Genomic DNA, 20,983 nt, shown 5'->3' on the forward strand with positions numbered 1-20,983 from the left:
ATTTGTGCCAAACTGAAAGAAATTTCCTCAAAGATCTCTTGACATATCGCATCCACGAGGATGAGAGGGACAGACAACCCCGAAAACATAATGCCTCTGGCCAGAACTATCACTGGCACAGAGGGATAAAAATATCCTGATAACAAAGTGAAATCAAATAAAATCATGCCTTATTAATATTTCAAAGAACCTTTATTGATTGTGTTTATTGTACTGTTAAGTATGGAGGTGAGGATGTTCTGCAGAATTCTCTGGAAAACTCAGTGTCATTTAATTGCTTACATTTTCTGTTTCACACACTATTATACAGAATCAAGTATATATTAAGTAAAATTATACAATTATATTTTAGTCTTTAAAGGATAAAGAAATAAGTTATTATTTTAATGACAATTTTAATTTGAAAAGATTTGCAGTTAAAACACTAAAACCGTTCCTGTAAGTGTGAGAAATCCATGTAAACCATGCAGTGATATTTTTCCCCAAAGTGTGTCCTTGAAACTTGTGTCAGGGAAATCTGTCCAGCAGGTGCAGGTGGAAAGAGCGAAGTCGTGCCAAGACCTCCTCGAGGGTGGCAGGAGGAGCCAAAACACACAGCCTGTGGGGAAAATAACACACAAAACACAACAAATAAATGCAGTGCTTAAAGCAGGAATGACCTGACCTGGCTCACTCTGTAAAGTGTTAATAATTGCTCAACAGGTATCACAGCTTAGCTAGTCCTCAGGCAAGAGTTTACATTCTGTCATCTCACAGTCTGGAAATGCTGGTTTTCTAATGGTTTGGTTTGCATAAAGGCTGAATGAGATAATAATCACGATCATTCATTTATTTGCACAGCAACACACACCATTTCACAACAATAACCTCATTGTGAGAAAATATACAAGGAAGTTAAATCTGTTCATTTGTTTATTTGTTTTTTGTTTTGTTATGTTTTTTCTTAGAATTACTTTTTTATTTATGTTATTATTATTATTATTATTATTATTATTATTTAGTAATGTTTGTTTTATATATACATATGTTTACAAGACATTTGATTTGATGACCAAAGGTGGCATTTTAAGTGGAAAAAAAGTTTAATAAAATACTGATGAAAAAAAAAGTGTATAAATCAGAATGTAACAAAGGCTCTTGATTTAATGTCCTGATTTAACCAAAACCTGCCAGAAAAACTCTCCAAAAGTATCACTGATTTTCCAAAAAGGTCCTCAACTTCCTATGGTGACCTTTCTATACCAACTATCATCAGTTTTAAGCTTTCAGTATTCAAAATTTCCTTGTTTTCTCAAAATATTGTAAGTGGTTACAACTGTTACTGTGTTAATGTCACTTTTCACAACTTTACTTGTTTTAATAATGCTTTTACTTTCTGGAACTGCCCTCTCTTTTCAAAAGTATTCTTGTATTGAACATGTTTCCTCTCTCTGAAGATTGAACACTCAAGTAACAAGCAGCTGTTTTTCTTACCTGATGTGGTAGTTTTGATCGTTCTGTCCATTCTCACAGCCGGCTCCCAAACACACACCCTCCTCCTCCAGTAACCTCTGGCAGTAAAGCACATCTGCCTCCACTCCTAACATCTGAAATTAATGAGAGCATGTCAATCAAATGACTGCTAAAATCATAGGTTTTCCATGCATAGTGTGAGATTCTATGCACAAAAATAATTTCTATTCAATAATGTTTTGTGTCACCGGTGATACCTGTGATTTTAGACTTTAGAAATTAATAATGGCAGAAATGCGTGCCTGTTTGACACATCAGAAAACATATAAGATACAATTATTAAATTATTATTTTGTTAACTTTAAGTATGGCACATACTATTTTTACATTTATAACTGAAGAGTTTGACTTGATGTAAACCAATCCAGTGCAGCCTCAAAAAATATAACAAAAGGACTGTTCATTATTTATGAGAGGGGAGGTGTTGGTGTTAAATGGGGGAGGCGCTTTAGATCAGTCGCACTGGGGAGGGAGGGGAGAGTTATGTTTTAATATTTGGCTTAGGGGAGGGACATTCAACTGTGAGTGGTCATATTTTGTATTGAATTCAAATACCCTTAAAACACAAAACCCACATGTTGGTTTTAAAGGTATGTTTCCTTTAAATATTTCCCAAATCACACCATTTATCGTAGCCAGAAACTGTGGAAGATATTTTCCCCCCAGTCATTCAGGGAGGCTCAATAAAAATATCTGTAGCTCCAGGGAAGGTCATGATATTGACAAAAATGACCTCATGCCCAAGCCAGCCTTACATTCTGGTAGATAAAGCACAGTCCCTAACTTATATTAAAAGCACTACAGCCACAAACTATAGTTAAATTTGAAGACTTGTGGTCCAGAGGAGATGATTCCTCACCTCTGCCTCCTCTATAAACTGAGGTGGTAAATGCAGACGGGGATAAAGAAAGACTCCTCCTGTCGCTGATTGGCAGTTCATCCCTGGTAGATTGTTCAGGAACTCACAAGCATGCTGAGCGTTCTGGGACAGAGTTGTCTGATAGTGAAGAATCTCCTTCAATTGAGAAAAAAAGTACAAAAACTGGGTGTGAAAACAAACAAGCTATAAGCCTGGACTGCCCCTCAAAATCTTTTCTGAAAGTAAAATAGAATTATCACACCACTCTGCAGTTTCCCGCAGCTCCACAAGGCAGAGCATTTCATCACATTTCAGCTCATTGTCTTTATCTCTGCAGCTTTACTGTAACAATTTGAGCATGAAAATACAGTGGATACAATTTAAAAAAAAAAAAAAAAACTTTTAAGGGGGCAGACATCTGCAAAGGCCACTTTACTGTTTGAATTAATTTAACTTATTGGTTAAAAATAGAAAGAGTTTCTTTGAAATTCATTGAAATGCACACAGTAATGGACAATGGAGTTAGTGAGCCTGATAATTGCAAGAGGTGTAATCTAAGCCATAACTAAAAACAAATCAATCTAAATAATGGGATGAACAATACATAATAATAAGCAATAAAATCTATTCACCAGTTTTTGATATATCCTGCTCACTAATTCACAGACAAACGTGTGGTGACAAAAGTGTTGCATTTATGCTACTTTTAAATGTTTATAGCAGCATTCTGTGAGAGACTGTGCCAGTAATCCTTCTGGATGAAATGTTCCCTTACCTGTGAGAATGTTTGATTGGAAGGGTCTTCAGGTGTGGGTGGATTGACCATGACCTCCAAAGCAAGCTGTGGCAAAGTAGAGGAGCTGCAAGTTGCCTGCATATTTCTTAAAAACGTATTTACCGCTGGGTCCATGTTAATCACCTCCATATATCCTCCTCTCAGACCACACCTAAACACAAGGTGAGCACAGCATGAAATGAGTCTACAGCCACCTGTTTTCCAAAAATGATCACATAGGTCATTTGAAAAAGCAGCTTATTAAGAACCATATTAGTGTTAGTAATTATGACAGAAGCAAAAGAGGAAGTCAGGTGATATAGCCGAAAGTGTGAGAAAGTCCATCTATAGAGGCAGATGGGATGAATGACTCTGTCAAACAAACACTGGTCTTTCACCCAGGAGACTGCTGTTTGTGTCCCATATGAAACCAAAACTCACAGAACTATTTTAACTAAGTACCATATGTATCATATGTCACATGATATTAGTAATAAACATACTTATTTTAAACCAAACTATGATTCTTTTTCTAAACCCAACCATAGTAACGTTTAATGTCTAAACCTAACCCCTGAAAATGTTCTGCATTACATAACTGTATGTTAAGGATGTAACTTCATTCATGAGATGCTAATTTGTAGGTTATCATGCAAACATTTGAACTTGCTTTTTTTGTAGGATACCAAACTACCCATTTTATGTTGCAAAAATATCACATTACAAGCTGGGCCAATGGTACGAAAACGTTAACACTTTTTGCCTCCTACATGGATCCACTCCCTTCTTTCCCCCATCCCCCCACCTCATTTGGAAGTTTTGTAAATTCCACATAGTTGGACAAAATCAGATTTTAAAATATTGTCTGGGCTACAGTACACATTTAATGTTTACACCTTATTTTGATGTCCCATTTGCCCCAACTGAAATCTAAAAATCTCATAACAACCCAGTTCAAGATGATATCAGTTATTGTCAGATCTCATGAGAGTGGGTTGCTGAGACAGAGGCAGGTCTCAAACAAAGTTAATTTTCTCTCAAGTTGTTTATGTGAGAATGGCAATTACGTGTCAGAATGTTTCGGAGATATTTTGTGAAAAACGGATCCAATCAGCGACTTCTCTTTTGTAGTACATAGACTCAGTACTTTCAGCTAGTCTCCTTAAAAGGGTGGGCCTTTGGCAAAACCCACATGGCACAGATACAGGAAAGGTCAGGACAGGTATTAGTAGGTTAGGTTTAGTAAAAGAAACATGGCGAAGACATGCTCAGAGTTCATCTAAACTTTACATGGCTCTGAACATGTATCTCCATGGTAAAAACCCAGGGGAAAGTCTAGATTTTTATGACCCATCCACCACTCTAACCTGCCTCCTTACAAAACTGCTCAACACTGTTTCCTTTATTACCACCATCAGCACACTGGTCACGTGATCATAGCCTTTCAAAATACATGGGATGTGTACAAATTGGGGTGGATTATAGACCAGTTTTGCTTAAACCTACCAAAGTAGTTTTTGTTGAACTGTGATGATTTCACAATGTTACACACATTTCTAAGGGGTATTACAGGGCAGAAACAACTTACATGGTTGGAGTACTGGTAAAAAAGATACTGCTTGTATTCTCTTTGGCTGAAGAAGGTGCAGTTATTCTTTTTATAGCTACATATACAATACGTTTATTTGATTCAATGGCAACCTTTTTTATGGTCCAGATGAATGTTGGTCTTTGACCAGGCTTGGTTTGGTTGTAAAAACAAATATCCCTGTGAGACAGTACATCTAAATCTGATCTACTCTAAAAACAGGGAAAGACTGGTTTGGTTGCATATTTCCTAAAGAAAAAACTGTCTCATGTCATGGTGACTTTGTTAATATATAATCCAAACTATGGTATTTCCGTAACCTTAACCATTTGAATTGGCCAAAATTGATAATTGATCATTATCCGTGCATTAATTGCAACAAGGGTACTGGCATTACATAAAAACAATCGGATATCACTTAAAATGCTTTCCTTATCTTAATGTAACTGTAATCTGAGGAGCATTACTTTTATTTTGAAATGCATTTTTTGTTGTAATTTCTTAGACACAAGGTAAGTCATTTTTTTCCTTGTCTTCTCCTATTTCCTCTCGTTTCGCCCCTGATGTTTATATGTTAAAGCCCACCAAAGTTACATTTATTTTTTAATCAGTTTCTCTTTGCTACTTTCTTTGTCTGAGCATGACGAAAAAATCTAGTAATTGGCGATTTTTACGACAAGAACACAGTCATGTCTGTCTGTGTTGTTAGTCATTTTCTTACCTTATGACAAGATACAAAGTAAGAAAATATCTTTCAAATCATTGTGAGCTCAGTGCTTTCAATGCCATTTACATTGAGTATTCTGCTTCCTGAAAATATGACTTTGCAACCACCATCTGAGGTCAGCCACACGCGTTATGGTTGAGTGTTGGGGTCACATGTTAAGCTGAGGAAGGGTTTTTCTTCAAGAAACATTAGTTACACTCACTCTCCCATGCAGGCGCTGGATATGGAGTGGAAGGAGATCAACTCCACTGTCTCTGAATACTCTTGTTCCATCTGGAACAGGACTCTCTTATAGGAAATAAACTCTTTCTCAGGTCCATATACGCTGTCCTGGTACACCTAGAAGGTTCAAGATGACATAAAAAAGGGAGCTTGAATGAGACTGAAAACTAATGCAAAAACCTTTAGATTTTAGTTTCCTTGTGGAGCTTGTAATTACCTCTTCAGCCAACAGCATGAGGCCCTCGGTTGCAGCAAAACGAATCACCTCCTCTATTGTTTTCCTGTCTTGCACATGACCTAGAGGGGCAAAAAATTGTATCAGAGAGTAGAGTTGGTAGATCATTCATAGCAACTGTATGTTTTTTACCTGTAGGGTTTCCTGGGTTGCTGATGTAAATGGCTCTGGGTTCGCAATGCTCCCTCGCGGTCTTCAAAGCTCGATGTAGTTCGTCCAGGTCTACAGCCCAGCCTTGGTCCTCCACCAGCTGGTACAGCACCGGGGTCACTCCAGACATTTCTAGCAGAGGTGGCAGAGTGTGTGGACAGGGCATCGGAACCAACACACCTGTCTGAGTTTCACCCTTCCCGCTGGCCATCAGGTGCAAAACCAACTTAACACAATAAAGAACAATACAATTTATAAAAATACAAAATATATGCTTTTATTCCACATTAAAGTACTTTTGCATTGAATACAAGTGTGTTCAACTTATTTTGTTTATCCTTGCTGTGTCAATTGTTGTTTGAACAGACCTAGCATTTCCAACCTTTACAGTTGTGACTTGAAAAGCTCAAATAAAACAATCAAGATTCCTAAATAGAAAAATGTGATAAATAATTACCATTTATACCATTTATACCATTATACCATTAATACCATTTATTATTATTAATAGGGCTGGGTACTGTTAAAAAATTGCAATATCACTACCAATACCAATTGAGTTCTTCATTTGCTACCTTTTTGTTCTACTTCATTCAAGCCACACTCATACTCATAGCCATACTTTCAAATAATTTAAAGGCCTCTTGGCATGCTGAACTGTAAACTCCAAATACACTGTGCTCTACTTCACTACACCATAGATTGTAAGGGTTGTAGCTGCTGTGATAGCAGTACAGTCACACATTGCAATAAGTCAAACAATTGGCTGCAAGCAAACTATACAAAAAGTAATGTTTTTGTAGATGTAGATACAGAAAGGATCAAATGCAGATTTTATTGGACTAGAGTAGTTTTATTTGACTTGGTAATGGTTTAATTTGGTTGATACCTAGAAATTATTGAGTACTAGCTCTAATGACAACATCTTTCAGTGATAGGCATAAAACTTTGTAGCATCATTACATACCTTTTAGATCTTGACTCTAGTGCCACTGTGAAATGTCTCAAAAATTATTGAACAGACATTCGTGACATTGTAATAAAGTGCTCCAGTGATGATATTTTTCTGTAGGCTGATGCAGATGTCTATAAACAAACTACACCATGGTCACATGATTTAATGTCACTACTACAACAGTGTAGTCTAATTTAGCCACTTGTTAGCAATTACTTTTTTTAAGACACATAAAAGCTTCAAAGATCTCTAGTGGAGTATTTACTGATGTATTTTATTATGTTGTAGAACAAACACAAAAGCCTTAACAAAACCTTGAAGCTTCAAACTGAAAAACCCATAGAAAAAAACACTGACTTTGAGACCAGTGGACCAGCGAAGCTGAATTTCCAACTAAGTTCTGAATTTTAGGGTGCTCTTTACACAAATGTTAACATGTTAAAACACTAAGCTACTGTATGTTGTTCACAGTAAATATCAGTTAGCACTGACACTGTGTTAGCATGCTGACATTAATGTGATTTTTGTCTTTGGTCCTAAGCTGATTAATGAATGTTTAATCATAAGGGACATAAAGCATGTTAAGTCTCACAATAATATAGTTACAGTTGTAACTCTAATAATCACACTGTTTTTTTGTCATCATACCGATAAACACTTCTGAGAACCACTGGAGAGGATGATGTCTTCTGGGCTTGAAATCACTCCATTATCCCGCCTCATGATAAACTCAGCAACGCTTTTCTTGACAAGTGGTATACCATGGCTGGTTGGGCTGTATGAGCCTGTCATTGACAAATTAATAAGATCAGCCATTAGAACAAAGTCAGAGGAGTACTATGAACCATTTTGGGCCAAATTTTTTAAAATCTGTACACATTCTCACCCAGGCTCCCCCCATTGCAGGCCCCCAGAAGCATGTGTGCTCTCTGCCTGACATCCAGAGGAAGGCTTTTTTCTTCTAGGAGCTTGGAGTAAATACACGCTGCCAGGACCTAAGAGGACACAGACAGGCTCAGTTTGTAGCTGGCACACACACACACACACACACACACACACACAAAAACACGCACACACACAGATAAAATATAAAACACCAACCTGGCGAACAAATGAGGTAGGTTTCATCCCTGCCTTGTGGGGATCCCCTGAGCTGACATCAATCACCTGCTGAAAGGGTTTCTTCACTCCCTGAGAAGAAAAAAAAAGCAGGATTACACACAAAGTCAGGTTGGATGTATTTTCCAACCAGGACATTGCAAGATCCAAGGGTTTTCAGTTTGATATGGGGCATCCTTCCACAGGACTGTTGATCCAGTTGGGCCAGGTGATATGATTCTTTTGATCCTAGTTTTGACTAAGGAAGGTACCATTCACACAGATTGATTGATGAGTGGAATCATTAGGTAGCTAACAGCATGGGCCAAGAAGCTACAGAAAATTACAACACTCCCAAAGGACAGCCTTCGATATTCTTTGTTGTAATCAATGTAATTGATGAGCACTTTTTATCCCAGGCCTGCTGTCTTTAGCCTCAGTTTTTCAGCGTGATATAAGTAGCCCTTTAGTGCATACTTATCCTCCTCATTTTTACTTGCACATTTGTTCTTTCTGTACACTTGGTGGCATTGATGGGAGCAGCCTGAAGACAAGAATTTCGACTGCACTTTGTGCTCTCTGGAAGAAACTGGAGTCATATCCTCTGTATTATGACAGACTGCAGCATGTTGACTTACAGGAACTGGGGTTATAGTTAAAAAACTTGTAAAAGAAAAAAAAAACATCTCACAACTTTACAATTACCTTGGACCATTGCCTATTCTTTTATTGGTTTTATGAACCTTGGCTATATATGACATTCGCGGCCAATTGGCTGACCAGACCATCAGGAATGTACTACTACTTCTGCTACTCACTTTACCTGAGTATTTTAATTTCTACTGACTCTTCTTCACTACACTTTACAGTTAAGACTTATCCATAACTATATTAATACACTACATTTCATGCTAAAGATGTGTTTTAGTTTGATGTTATGCACTGTTACAGCTTAAGCTACCCATGAAATAGTAGTTAAAATGAAATCAACCACTAGCTGATACATCAGCAACAGCAATGTAATAATACAATATGTATAATGATTAAATGCTGACAGGTTGAATTCTTTTTAAGTAATTCACCTGTTCAACTCAAATACCATTTTGCTGTTATCACATGTAAGGCAGGAATTTTACTTGTAGGCTAATGTTGTGTTTTCAAGTTGTAGAATTGCTACTTAAAGAAATAAAGAAAATGATTTAAATTTGTCTTACTCAACTGCTGATATTTAGATTGCTTTATCAGTTATTTCTGACAAAAAAACAAAAACAAAACCCTTCAGATACACAGCTTGGAGAACCCTGTAATTCCAACTGTAATCTTCTCTATTCTCCTTTTTTCAGCAGTGAATTGAAACATCTTATGTAGCTCAGGTTAGTTCAGGTGTATCACACCTGTGTGACTCACCTGTCTGATCTCCTCTGTGATACTTGTAGCCAGAGTCTGCAGGCCCGTTAGGGCCCTGATCCCCAGAACCATGGGGTTAACCTCCTGCACAGAAATCATCTCTGTCTGACTGATAATGTCTCAAAAAGAAGCTCAACACTGAGACCTGCAGATGGTCAGTAATGTAACAAAACCTGTTAGCCCGTGTGTAAGAGGCGGGAACCGTCCAAAGGTCAAAATCTGTGTTTTTTTTATTTTAAGCAGACACAGTAGAGGCAGAACTTTCATATGTGTGTAATCTATTCATTTGTTTTGATTTTTGATTATAATTTCAAGCAGACACTATGGGGGCTGATCTTTCATATATAATTTATTCATTTTTTTTTTATCTTTTTTTTTTCTTATTTTAGGTGGACCCCATAAGGGCTGAACTTGCATATGTATATAATTTTTAAAAAACTATATTATTATTGTTATTCAAAGCAGACATTGTGGGGGGCAGAGACTTTCATATATATAGTGAACAAACATTTAATTGCAGACGCTTTTGTATTTGCTCTCATTTTTCACAGGTTTGAGTTCAAGATCTTTTTTTAAAGTCACTCAATAGATATATTTCTCTCAAATTTTGCTCACAAATCTGTTTGAATTTGGGAATGGTAAGCACTTCTCCTTTTCCAAGATAATCCATCCACCTGACAGATGTGGTATGTCAAGATGTTGATTATATAGCACCATTACTACACAAGTGCCTTGGGATGGTCACTCTAAAAGACTTTGTCTCTTTTTTGTGAACATGATATCTAAAGAACACCTTGAGGAAATATATTCAAATCTGGCACAAGCATCCACTTGGACTCAACACTGAATTAATGGTTTTGGTGGTAATGCATCCATCTCATTCTTGTGAATGTGATATCTCAAGAACACATACAGGGAATTTCTTAAAATTTGGCACTAACTTCCATTTGGTCTCAACAATGAATTCATTGGATTTTGGTGGTCAAAGGTCAATGTTACTGTGACCTTGCATCTGTCTCATTCACGTGAATATCTCAAGAACACTGAGGGATTTTCATCAAATTTGACATAAACTCCACTTGGACTAAAAAATAAACTTATTACAATTTGGTGGTAAAAGGTCAAAGGTCAATGTCAGTGTGACCTCACAAAATGCATTTTTGATCATAACTCAAGAATTCATGCACTAATTGTGACAAAACTTTACAAAGATGTCTAACGGGATATAATGATGAAGTGATGAGATTTTATATCCAAAAGGGCAAAGGTCAACATCACTACAACATCATAATATTATGCATATAACACTTTCCTAGCCATTACTCAAAGTCAACTGAAGTGCCTTGGAGTGCCTCTAGAATCTGCAGTTTGATCACACAACACAGATGTCTCAGGTTTTGAAGGAGTGTGCCATTGGCATGCTGACTACAGGAATGTCCACAAGAGTTGTTGCCTTTGAATTAAATGTTCATTTTACAGCCATAAGCTGTCTCCAATGTCATGTCTGCAAGTTTGGTAGCACATCCAACCAAATGGCACATGACAAATGTTCTGCACTTGGCCGTAATGCTTGTTTGCTTTTATTTGTGTGTTTTGTTTTGTCTTCCTTTGTTCATTCATTTATTCATTCATTCAGTATCTTAAGTACCTTAGGGTCAAATGCTCATTTTGGGGTTGCTGTTACATCATTCTTATGCTGCCAGTTGATGATCACTTTGGCGCTTTGGTATATGCAAGCTACTTTCCACCAATTAGGTCCTGAATCAAATAATAGATATTTTTTTAGTACAGTCATGGTCTCCAGAGAATTAATCCCAAATACTTTTCCCCTAGCACCACCACGAGAAAAAAAAATATAACTTGCCAACTGTTGCATGGATTTTCAATTAACTTTGTTTACACAATGTGTTTGCGTTATTCAAATGTCTTTTTCTTCTTATTTACAATTAATCTCAAATAAATAAGTGATGGAGATTGGAATCCGATTGCTTTATTTTCATTTTGTAGACATAGAAAATAGTTGTTACTATTTCTGTCTAAATAGGAACAAATCTGTCACAGTATAGTCAGTCTGTGAGGATAAAAAAACTATGAAACCCTGAAGTATGATCCAATCTTCAGGCTGAAACTTTGAAATCTCTCAGTTTAATTTAATTTGCTGAGGTCAAACAGAAATCTTTTGGGCTTCTAGGCTACATGCCACTTTGGTGTGCTATCTCCTAGCCCAGTCAAAAATCAGCATGTGAAAAGGTACTCTATTTGAAGAATTTCAGCGTCCCTTTGAGCAAAAATGCCTGAGTCTTTACTGCTTTCTACACGTTCAACAAGTCTGTCCTAAGATTGACACTTTAGTTGAAGATCTGCCCTTCTCCACAGACGGCTACAAGTTGCGTCACAGTATTTTCCCCAGTGTCTCTGTCCTTCACTCCTCGGTCACAGTGAGAAAATGTGTCCATGAGGCGACGGTGAAAGGAACCGAGGCGAGCCAGGACGTCCTCCAGGGTGTCAGGGGGAACAAGGATACTTAACCTGAGAGTGTGAGAGAGAGAAAACACTATACAAACGCTGTATGAGAAAATGCAACATACCTGACTTATGTGTCACACATCATGTCACTCACCTCAGGTGGTGGTTGCCAGTTGTTTCACCATACTGACAACCGGTTCCTAGTAACACACCTTCTGCCTCCAGTAAGGCCTGGCAGTACAGAACATCTGCCTCTATTCCCAATATCTAAAAGCAGAGATGTTTTCATTATCATACTACTAATGGAACTTAGTGACTGCATAAGTATGTTGTTTTTATGCCTCCACGCCAGCCATTGCCATAGCCGGAGACATTATGTTTTTAGATTGTCCGTCCAATACATTCATGTGAACACAATAGCCCAAGAAAACCCCCCTTTTTTTTTTTTAAATGGCACAAACATTAACTTAGATTAAAGGTGAACCAATTCGATTTTGGTGGTCATATGTCAAGGGTCATGGTCACTATGACTTCGTCTCTTTTTTGTGAACATGATATCTGAAGAACACCTTAAGGAAATGTATTCAAATCTGGCACAAACATCTACTTGGACTCAACAATGAACAGATTCGATTATGGTGGTCTAAGGTCAAGGTTACTGTGACCATGCATCCATGTTATTCTTGTGAATGTGATATCTCAAGAACACATATTGGGAATTTCTTAAAATTTGGCACTAACTTCCACTTGGTCTCAACAATGAATTCATTGGATTTTGGTGGTCAAAGGTCAATGTTACTGTGACCTTGCATCCATCCATCTCATTGTTGTGAATGTGATATCTCAAAGACACTTTGAGGGATTTTCAGCAAATTTGGCACAAATCTCCACTTGGACTGAAAAATAGACTTATTACAATTTGGTGGTAAAAGGTCAAAGGTCAATGTCAATCATAACTCAAGAATTCATACACCAATTGTGACAAAACTTTACAAAGATATCTAATAGGATATAATGATGAAGTGATGAGATTTTATATCCAAAAGGGCAAAGGTCAACATCACTACAACATCACAATATTTTGCATATAATACTTTCCTAGCCATTACTCAAAGTCAACTGAAGTGCTTTGGAGTGCCTCTAGAATCTGCAGTTTGATCACATATGCAACTCTAAATACCAACTGTCACTGCATTGCACTACATTTTTTTAACACGGATGACCATGAAGGTTTCCACCTTGGCCCGCTCTGTTATTTCACATGGTAAACACAGATGGGGATAAAGACAGATTCCCCCCATCACTGGCTGACAGCTCATCCCAGGTAGATCATTCAGGAATTTCTGAGCCAGCTGAGCATTCTGGGACAAAGTGGCCCGAATGATGAGAATCTCCTACAAAAAAAATGAGATTTAATACGACATGGAACAGAGACCTATACTGTAGGAATACACACATCTGCCTGTCCAAACGAGGGACTCTAATAATCTTTTTGTGAGCCCAGAGAGGCTCTGCAGATGTCTTACCTGAGTGTAAGTGTCATAGGAGGGATCTCCAGGCTTTGGTGGGTTGACCATGAGATCCAAGGCAAGCTGTCCTGTGACCGGAGTGCTGATATCAGTGTCCAGAATAATGTCAAAAAATTCCCTCACCTCTGGGTCCATGTTGACCAGTTCCATGTATCCTGCCCTCAGACCACACCTAGGACACAAATCAAAACGGGGGGTTGCATTTAAGGCTCAAAAAACAGGCTGGAAATCACAGTTGTGCCAAAAACTGCAGTTCCACATATGGCCATTTAAAGCTGACTCTAAAAGTGGGTCAGTCTTTCATGTTTACATCCTGGTACAAAATGTGATTTTGGCCTCCAATTTCCTCATTCATGACAGTTGTATGTCTTTTCAAATAACTCAGCCCTTTTAAATTTGTGAAGGCTATAAGGGTAACTTTGAGTTAGGTGTGTCTGGTGAAGTATGTTCTGCCTCCACATTTAGTGACCTGGCACCCCCTTCTGGGCCTTTTATTTTTCCTATAGGTGGACATGCACTTTGACCCAGAACAAGAAGTTGGCCATTTTTAGTTTCAGTCTGCAGCCAAATTTCTGCAGAATGGTCTCTGTAACCATGCACTGAAAACCCTCCCTTGTTCATGCCTTCAAACGCATCGTCTGTAAGTATTTGATTGGCACAAACCCTAGAACAACTTTTTAAAAGTATTTTAGATAAAGTGTTTTTTATGAAGTCTCATTTCTGTACATTAGCAAATTGTTTTTGTAACCTGTAAGAGGTATCCATAGTATGTTAATATGTGTATGTTATTGTTGGGTACACTTCTTTTTTACTTGTATATCACAAAGTCAGAGAAGCGTACAAGTTTATATTCTAGGTCGAGCATGTGATTACCAAGTTGCTACACTTGAAACATTTTATCAAAGATACATAGTCATCAGCATTACAAACTATTGTTATCAGCAGAAATTGACTCCAATGGTAGTTGTAGATTGCCGACCAAAGCTAGGAAGGTTGTATGAAATCTTGCAAAAAAGTGTGGATCAGTAGGTACAGCTCCAGCCCTCTGCTTTTTGAGAATGTCGTGTGTATTGTTTTCCATTTTAACATGTATTTGTATGAATTTGTGGGCTGGAACACAGAAACAGGGCCAGTGCTGTTAACAAAAGCTGTGGCTAAAATCTAAGACTGAGTATTTGCCAGCGCTTCCTGTTTCAAATTAAAAATTCTCATTTCAAATTAAAAGCGCTCCTTTTGTACACAGTCCAGACACATGCTTGGTTTAGACCTATACTTATTATTATATTCCCTATGGTACTGATGAGTGTTCAGTAGTTTTTTTTGGGGGGGGGGGTTGTCTAGCAAGAGTCACTTCTACAACAGATGTTGCAAAACTGTGACATTTTTCTTTATCATTATCAGCTTAAGTGCCTTCCGCTCCCAAAAGGTGTCATATCACTATTTGGAGTCAATACCACATACATTAAGTATTACACTAATCCACCAATGAAAATAGTCTCCAACAAATGCACTAATTCCTCCTGTTTGACTCACGTTTGTTACATACAGTTTTCAGCTGTTTAAGAAAATCACAAAGCCTTTTAAAACATTGAGTTTTAATATTATAAAATGTTTTCTTTCTTTTTTTTGGTGGTGTTTTTTCAGGATTTACATCTTTATTAGCAGAGAAGCCAGAACACATTGAGAGATATACTTAATGTATGGTCTTTTTTCTTATTTTATTTTAGGCGATTTCTTAATAAGAAAAATATAAAATAATACCATACCACATACCAAAATTCTATCAAAATTTAAAGATATGCAAGCCCAAAAACATAAGAGATGGCGCTCACTCTCCCATACAGGCGTTGGATATAGAGTGGAAGGAAATCAACTCCACTGTCTCTGAGTACTCTTTTTCCATCCCAAACAGGACTCTCTTATAGGAAATAAACTCTTTCTCTGGTCCAAACACACTGTCCTGGTACGCCTAAAGTGCAGAGAAAAGGAAATGATAGATAATGAAAGACTGCATGAGCAAAAGGCTGCCAGTTACTGAATTAAATCCCAATGTAAAGAACGTTTTATGATCACCTCATCAACCAACAGTAACAGTCTTTCAGCTGCTGCAAACTGAATCACTTCTTCTATTGATTTCCGGTCCTGCACATGTCCTAGGAAGACAAACAGCAGCATACACAAAGTGATGACAGCATGGAAGTGTCTACAGGTGGCTTTAACCCCTTGAAAGCTGAGCATATTGACTTGATCTCTTTTTTTTCTAAAAGGGGAAAAGAGGGCAATGATCAGCTTAACAAAAAATTACCCCAAAATTAGCAATAAATTAGTAAAAGGTTGCAAAATATTACCTGAAATTAGCACAAAGAAAGAAAAGAAAAAGAAGCAACAGAACAAAAACAGGAAATGACCTGAAAAAGACTAAAATAAGATAAATATATGAATGACAAAAACAAATACATATTTATGTAACCTAATTTTAAATATATAGTTATAATAATTAAATTAGCATTTTGTTTTTTCTTAGTTAATGATTCTCTCTCTCGTTCTTATTTACTTTTTTTTTTTAGCTAATTTTCAGGGTTTTTCGTCACCTTTTACACATTTTCTGCTGTTAATAAGACATTTCATGCCAAAACCAAAGTAATCAAACCAATTTGCTCATATTTCAATGGTTTAAATGCTTGTTAAAAGTGTATAAAAAAGTGATTCTGATCCAGGTTGCAAAGGGTTAATGTAGCCAAGTGTGTGCTGTTTACCTGTGGGGTTTCCTGGGTTGCTGATGTAAATGGCTCTGGGTACACAGTGCCTTTTAGCAGTCTTCAAGTCTCGTTGCAGCTCATCCAGGTCTACAGCCCAGCCTCTGTCCTTCATCAACTGGTATGGCACCAGTGTGACCCCGGCCTCATCCAGCAGCATGGGCAGGGTGTGTGGGCAGGGAATTGGAGCCAACACACCTGTCGGAGTCTCCCCCTCCCCACTAGTCAGCAGCTTCACAACAATCTTAATTCCACAAATCAATATACAAAACTTACTGTTTATCGAAATAAAACAGGTTAAATGTAAGACTTAATCCTTACCTTACAAAAACTAAAATTTTAGAGTAAATCCCCCTTTAAATTTATGCAGTTGCAGCCCCAAATCTCTACTAAACCGTGGCACAACATTTGAACATTACTCATGCATAGACAGATTCTAATAAAGAGAAGTAGAACAAATTTAGAGAAGTTTTAGTAGAAAGTGCTGTTTTAGGTAGGCTAAATATTTAAATAAAGTCAAATGAAAATTTGAATTAAAAAATGAATTAATAATTAATAAAAATTATAAAGTAAAAGTTTCTCCCATGCTGACTCTTTCTTTGCACTTTTTAATTTATTAATTTTATCAGCCAGGCTGATAATCTGTCAACCCCTTGTACATATAGTATAAAGCATATAGCCACTGTTATAGATAGACAGAATATTTAAAGAGAAGATCACCCTTTAATGTCATGGCTGTCTTTGTCTGTGTTACTCTATGCCTGTAATATTACCCAGAATGTATCTGGAAAATAAATAGTGACAATATAGTAATATTGACTGTATTTTTACCATCAGGGCCCTTTGAGAACCTGCACAAATGACGATGTCCTTGGCGTACGAGGGCACCCCAGCATCTCGTCTCATGATGAACTCAGCAATGCTTTGCTTTACATGTGGCATGCCAGAGGCAGCTGTATAGGAACCTAAGAATCAGTCATTGGATATGCAGTTTATATTTTGTTAATTAAAATACCAGTCTGTTCAGTTTTATAGAAAAATTGTAAAGGTCTGTTTTCCAGTCCTCACCTACACTTTCTCCTTCGCAGACTTCCAGGATCCTCTGGGCCCTCAGCCTGACATCCTGAGGAAGATTTTTGTCTTTCAGCAGCTGAGGGTACAAACATACTGCCAAAACCTGAGAAAAAGGCCAGATTAAGTACAAACATTGTTTATCGTGGAAAATGCCTTTGTGAGACGGGGAAAAAAAATGAGTACAGGAGTATCCTATTCAAGCAGAGGCACAGAGAACATAGTTACGAAAACCTTTCGGAACATTGCTAAAACATAAAGAAAATAATCAAGGATCAACAAAACATTTGTAAAGAGAACAAAAAATGCAAAATGTATTACATAATAACAGTCAATATACCATTATAGTGACTATAAAAAGATATGCATGAATATGCATGAATAAAATTTTTAAAAACAAACACATAAAATGGATCATCAAAATAATTCAAATAGCTCTGATAATCACAAACATGCTTGAAAATTACAACAAAATAAAAAAAAGTTTCATCATTGAGTCCAAGTGATTCTTTGTGCCAATTTTGAAAAAATTCCCTCAAGTTGTTGAGATATCACGCTCACGAGAATGAAATTGATGCAAGATCACAGTGACTTTGACTTGTCACCAAAATGTCATCAGTTTATACTTGAGTCCAAATAAACATTTAGTTCCAAATTTGAAAAAAAAAAACAAAAAAAACCCTCAAATTGAGATATTGCATTCATGAGCGTGAGACAGATGAGGTCACAGTGATCTTGACATTTGACCTATGACCACAAACATCTAATCAGTTCATTGTTGAGTCAGAGTAGACGTTTGTGCAAAATTTGAAGAAATTCCCACAAGGAAATTTTGAGATATTGTGTTCACAAGAATGTAATGAAAGGACAGACAACCCAAAAACATAATGCCTCCGCGTATCCTTAGCCTTGTATTCTTATTTATTTACATATTTATTTATTATAAACTTTGAACTGTGTACTCCTTGCTCGACCCTCGTGTGTTTTCACTACTCAGGGGGCCGCACGTGCCGGTCACCATATTGATTTATTTATTTACTGTCTCTGACATACTCCTCACTCCTGTCTGCTTTTCATTTGTAAATGTTTGTATGGTCTGTAGACTGTTGACACTGAATTGCCCTTTGAGATGATTAAAGTTGTTTGAATTAAATTAAATTGAACTGAACTGATAAAGAAACAGTACCGGAGTATGCTATTTAAGTAAACGTCAGAAAAGAGTATATGATTATCAAAAAAAAAAAAAAGAACGAGTTTTGCCATAACTTGAGTGATCAAGGATCAGCAAAACGTGTGTGATTCAGAGAAAAAATGTAAAATTGATAACATATGCATGGATTTAATAAAATTCTTAAAGTCAAACACAATGGATCAATAAATCCATAATACGAAGCTCTGATGATCACAAACATATATTATAAGAATATAATAACAGATGTGCAAGAAAAGAAAAAGCCTTGAATGCTTAAACTAACCTGGTGAACAAATGAGATGGGTTTCATTCCTGCTTTGTGAGGATCACCTGAGCTGACATCAATCACCTCTTTGAAGGGTTTCTTCACTCCCTGCAGGAGAACATATATAATGCAGAATCAAATCAAAATTGAAATCCAAACTAGAATTACCACCCGTGGTTGTTTGCCTCTGTGCCCCAGTCAAGTTGCACTTACAGAAGCATCCATATCTGTAAAAATATGGATTCTTCACACACCCCATCTATACAGTCAGCACTTTAACCCTTTGAAACCTGAGTGAATTGTTTTGATTTCTTTTAAAAACATGGGGCAAAAGTAATGAGAAACTTAACAAGACATGGCCCAAAATTTAGTAATGAATTGGTTTTAAAAATAAATAAAAGGAAAATTACCTAAAAATAATCATGAAAAATAGAAAATTGACCTCAAAAAAGACAGGAATTTAAAAATATATATATGGATCTACATTTTTGTTCTGTACCATAATTTTAAATATGATATTAATAATTATAAATATAGTTTTATAGAAATTATAGATTTTATAAAAAATATTTTCTAATACCCCCCACCCCCCTTTTTAAACACTAATTTTCAAGTTATTTTCTTGTCTTCTTTTACAAATTTCTTATGATTTCCTGGACATTTCTTGCCATATTGTCATTACCTTTTTTTCCATACTTTTTTGAAAGAAATCAAACCATATTACTCAGAGTTAAAAGGGTTAAATCACTTGTAAAAGGTGTCTGAATGCAGCACAAGAAAACTGATGTCGGTCCAGGTTCTCAAGGGTCAAAGGTGGTCATCAAAGATTGGTGTCACCAATTCTGTTTCTGATGAAATACCTCCCCTTTTGTTCCTGAGATATGATACTGAGTTACAGCCAGAAAAGTGTCATTATGATGTCACAGTGAATTTGAGCTTTGGGATTTAAAATGTCATCACTTCACCATTCTATCCTTTTAAACATCTGTGTGATATTTTATCATAATGTTTGTGTCAAATTTAAGAACATTCACTCCGTATGTTCATGAGTATGAGAGACCCTGACCTTTGACCACAAAAATCTAATAAGTTTATAGTTGAGTCCAAGTGGACTGTGTGCCAAATTTGAAAAAAAAAAAAAATCTCTCCAAGCGTTTTTGAAATCATGAGTTCACAAGAATAGGACCGACAAATGGATAGAAGGACAACCCGATAACATAATGCCTCCAGCTACGGTTTTTGCTGTTGTGGATGCTTAAAAACCACCATAACGTTTTTATGAATCTCAAATCATTAGTTTTCAGTAATGAGGAGTGTACCCTTATTACTCATCTTTCAAATTGTATGTAACTTTAAATTTATTGAATTCTTTAAAATGTATTTCTTTTGCTGTGAATCGGTTTTTAATGATATTAGACATTCATCATGGTTAACAGGTATTATATTGGTTTGATAGAAGTTTCTTTAACACCTGGACTCTTGCTTTACATCTGTGACCACAAGTGTACATCCTTTCATTTGCAGGTACCCAAAAATAAAAATATGCAGAAAATATATCAATTTCTCCAGTATTCACGGACTGAGTGTAAACTAAAAACAAATAAAGATTATCGGCTCTTACCTGTGCAATCTCTTGTGTGATGTGTACAGCCAGACTCTGCAGTCTACTGTGTGGTGAGACTCTAATCCCTCTCACTCTCGGACTTACATGTTGCAGGGAATTCATAGTCTTTTGTTGTGATGTTTTATTTAGATTTCCAAACTGTTTGCCTAAAAGTATTTAACCTGTGGAGACTGGTCAAACAGACACTAAACAGGTTTTAGTCAAAGTTGAGAAAAAAGTGGAAAATGCACCCTTCTGCAGAATGCCTGTCCTACGTGCACAAGAAAAAGTGGGCTATTTAACCAGTCTGTCGCTGCCCTGTCTGAAAAAGGGCAGGGTTACTCAGTTACCCACTTTGATGAGTAATCCTTTATGTTCATGAAGGAGTTTTTCTCTTGGTTGCTGCAAGTAGAAAAACTCTCACCCTCCCAAGGTGAGCGCAATGTTCAGAATTCTTAAAAGCAACTCAATAAATAACTGAATGTCCACACAAAATTTGGAATTTTGAGTTCAAACCTTTTAGTGAATCTTTTTCAAGCAAGCAATGAGCAGTTACAGAGCTCTGGATCAGAA

At 36.7% G+C, this 20,983-nt stretch overlaps 2 protein-coding genes across 3 annotated transcripts; both read right to left on the minus strand.

Moving 5' to 3' along the window:
- Positions 1-185: 185 nt before the first annotated feature.
- On the minus strand, positions 186-9,863 carry LOC121941157 (alanine aminotransferase 2-like). The gene is made up of 11 exons (XM_042483882.2): positions 9,529-9,863; positions 8,125-8,214; positions 7,910-8,018; positions 7,672-7,808; positions 6,051-6,294; positions 5,901-5,980; positions 5,664-5,800; positions 3,147-3,318; positions 2,372-2,527; positions 1,474-1,586; positions 186-598 (listed from the first exon to the last, which is right to left on the minus strand). The coding sequence occupies exons 1-11, from the start codon at positions 9,625-9,627 to the stop codon at positions 508-510; spliced, it is 1,428 nt and encodes a 475-aa protein (XP_042339816.2). The 5' UTR covers positions 9,628-9,863; the 3' UTR covers positions 186-507.
- A 1,635-nt stretch (positions 9,864-11,498) lies between these two features.
- LOC121966123 (alanine aminotransferase 2-like) lies at positions 11,499-20,718 on the minus strand. Of its 2 annotated transcripts, XM_042516232.2 has the most exons (11): positions 20,429-20,718; positions 18,826-18,915; positions 17,348-17,456; positions 17,111-17,244; positions 16,280-16,523; positions 15,597-15,676; positions 15,356-15,492; positions 13,521-13,695; positions 13,233-13,388; positions 12,149-12,261; positions 11,499-12,057 (listed from the first exon to the last, which is right to left on the minus strand). In XM_042516232.2, exons 1-11 carry the CDS (start codon positions 20,531-20,533, stop codon positions 11,877-11,879), a joined length of 1,524 nt encoding a protein of 507 aa, XP_042372166.2. In that variant the 5' UTR covers positions 20,534-20,718; the 3' UTR covers positions 11,499-11,876. The 2 variants fall into 2 exon arrangements, with proteins under 2 accessions (XP_042372166.2, XP_087933553.1); XM_088077427.1 differs by lacking the exon at positions 13,233-13,388.
- Positions 20,719-20,983: the final 265 nt, after the last annotated feature.

The sequence above is a fragment of the Plectropomus leopardus genome, chromosome 5 (genome assembly GCF_026936395.1).
Source record: "Plectropomus leopardus strain MGB_pleo_1.0 chromosome 5, ASM2693639v1, whole genome shotgun sequence".
NCBI lineage: Eukaryota > Metazoa > Chordata > Actinopteri > Perciformes > Serranidae > Plectropomus > Plectropomus leopardus.

Excerpts from the sequence above, each read along its gene's own strand:
- LOC121941157 (XM_042483882.2), bottom strand. The coding sequence starts at position 9,627 with ATGATTTCTGTGCAGGAGGTTAACCCCATGGTTCTGGGGATCAGGGCC. Across the intron at positions 8,019-8,124 it reads CTACCTCATTTGTTCGCCAG|GTCCTGGCAGCGTGTATTTA; the intron begins GTTGGTGTTTTA and ends GTGTCCTCTTAG. Across the intron at positions 6,295-7,671 it reads GTTCTCAGAAGTGTTTATCG|TTGGTTTTGCACCTGATGGC; the intron begins GTATGATGACAA and ends TATTGTGTTAAG.
- LOC121966123 (XM_042516232.2), bottom strand. The coding sequence starts at position 20,533 with ATGAATTCCCTGCAACATGTAAGTCCGAGAGTGAGAGGGATTAGAGTC. Across the intron at positions 18,916-20,428 it reads TCACACAAGAGATTGCACAG|GGAGTGAAGAAACCCTTCAA; the intron begins GTAAGAGCCGAT and ends GTTCTCCTGCAG. Across the intron at positions 13,696-15,355 it reads TCCAACGCCTGTATGGGAGA|GTGTGGTCTGAGGGCAGGAT; the intron begins GTGAGCGCCATC and ends TTTGTGTCCTAG.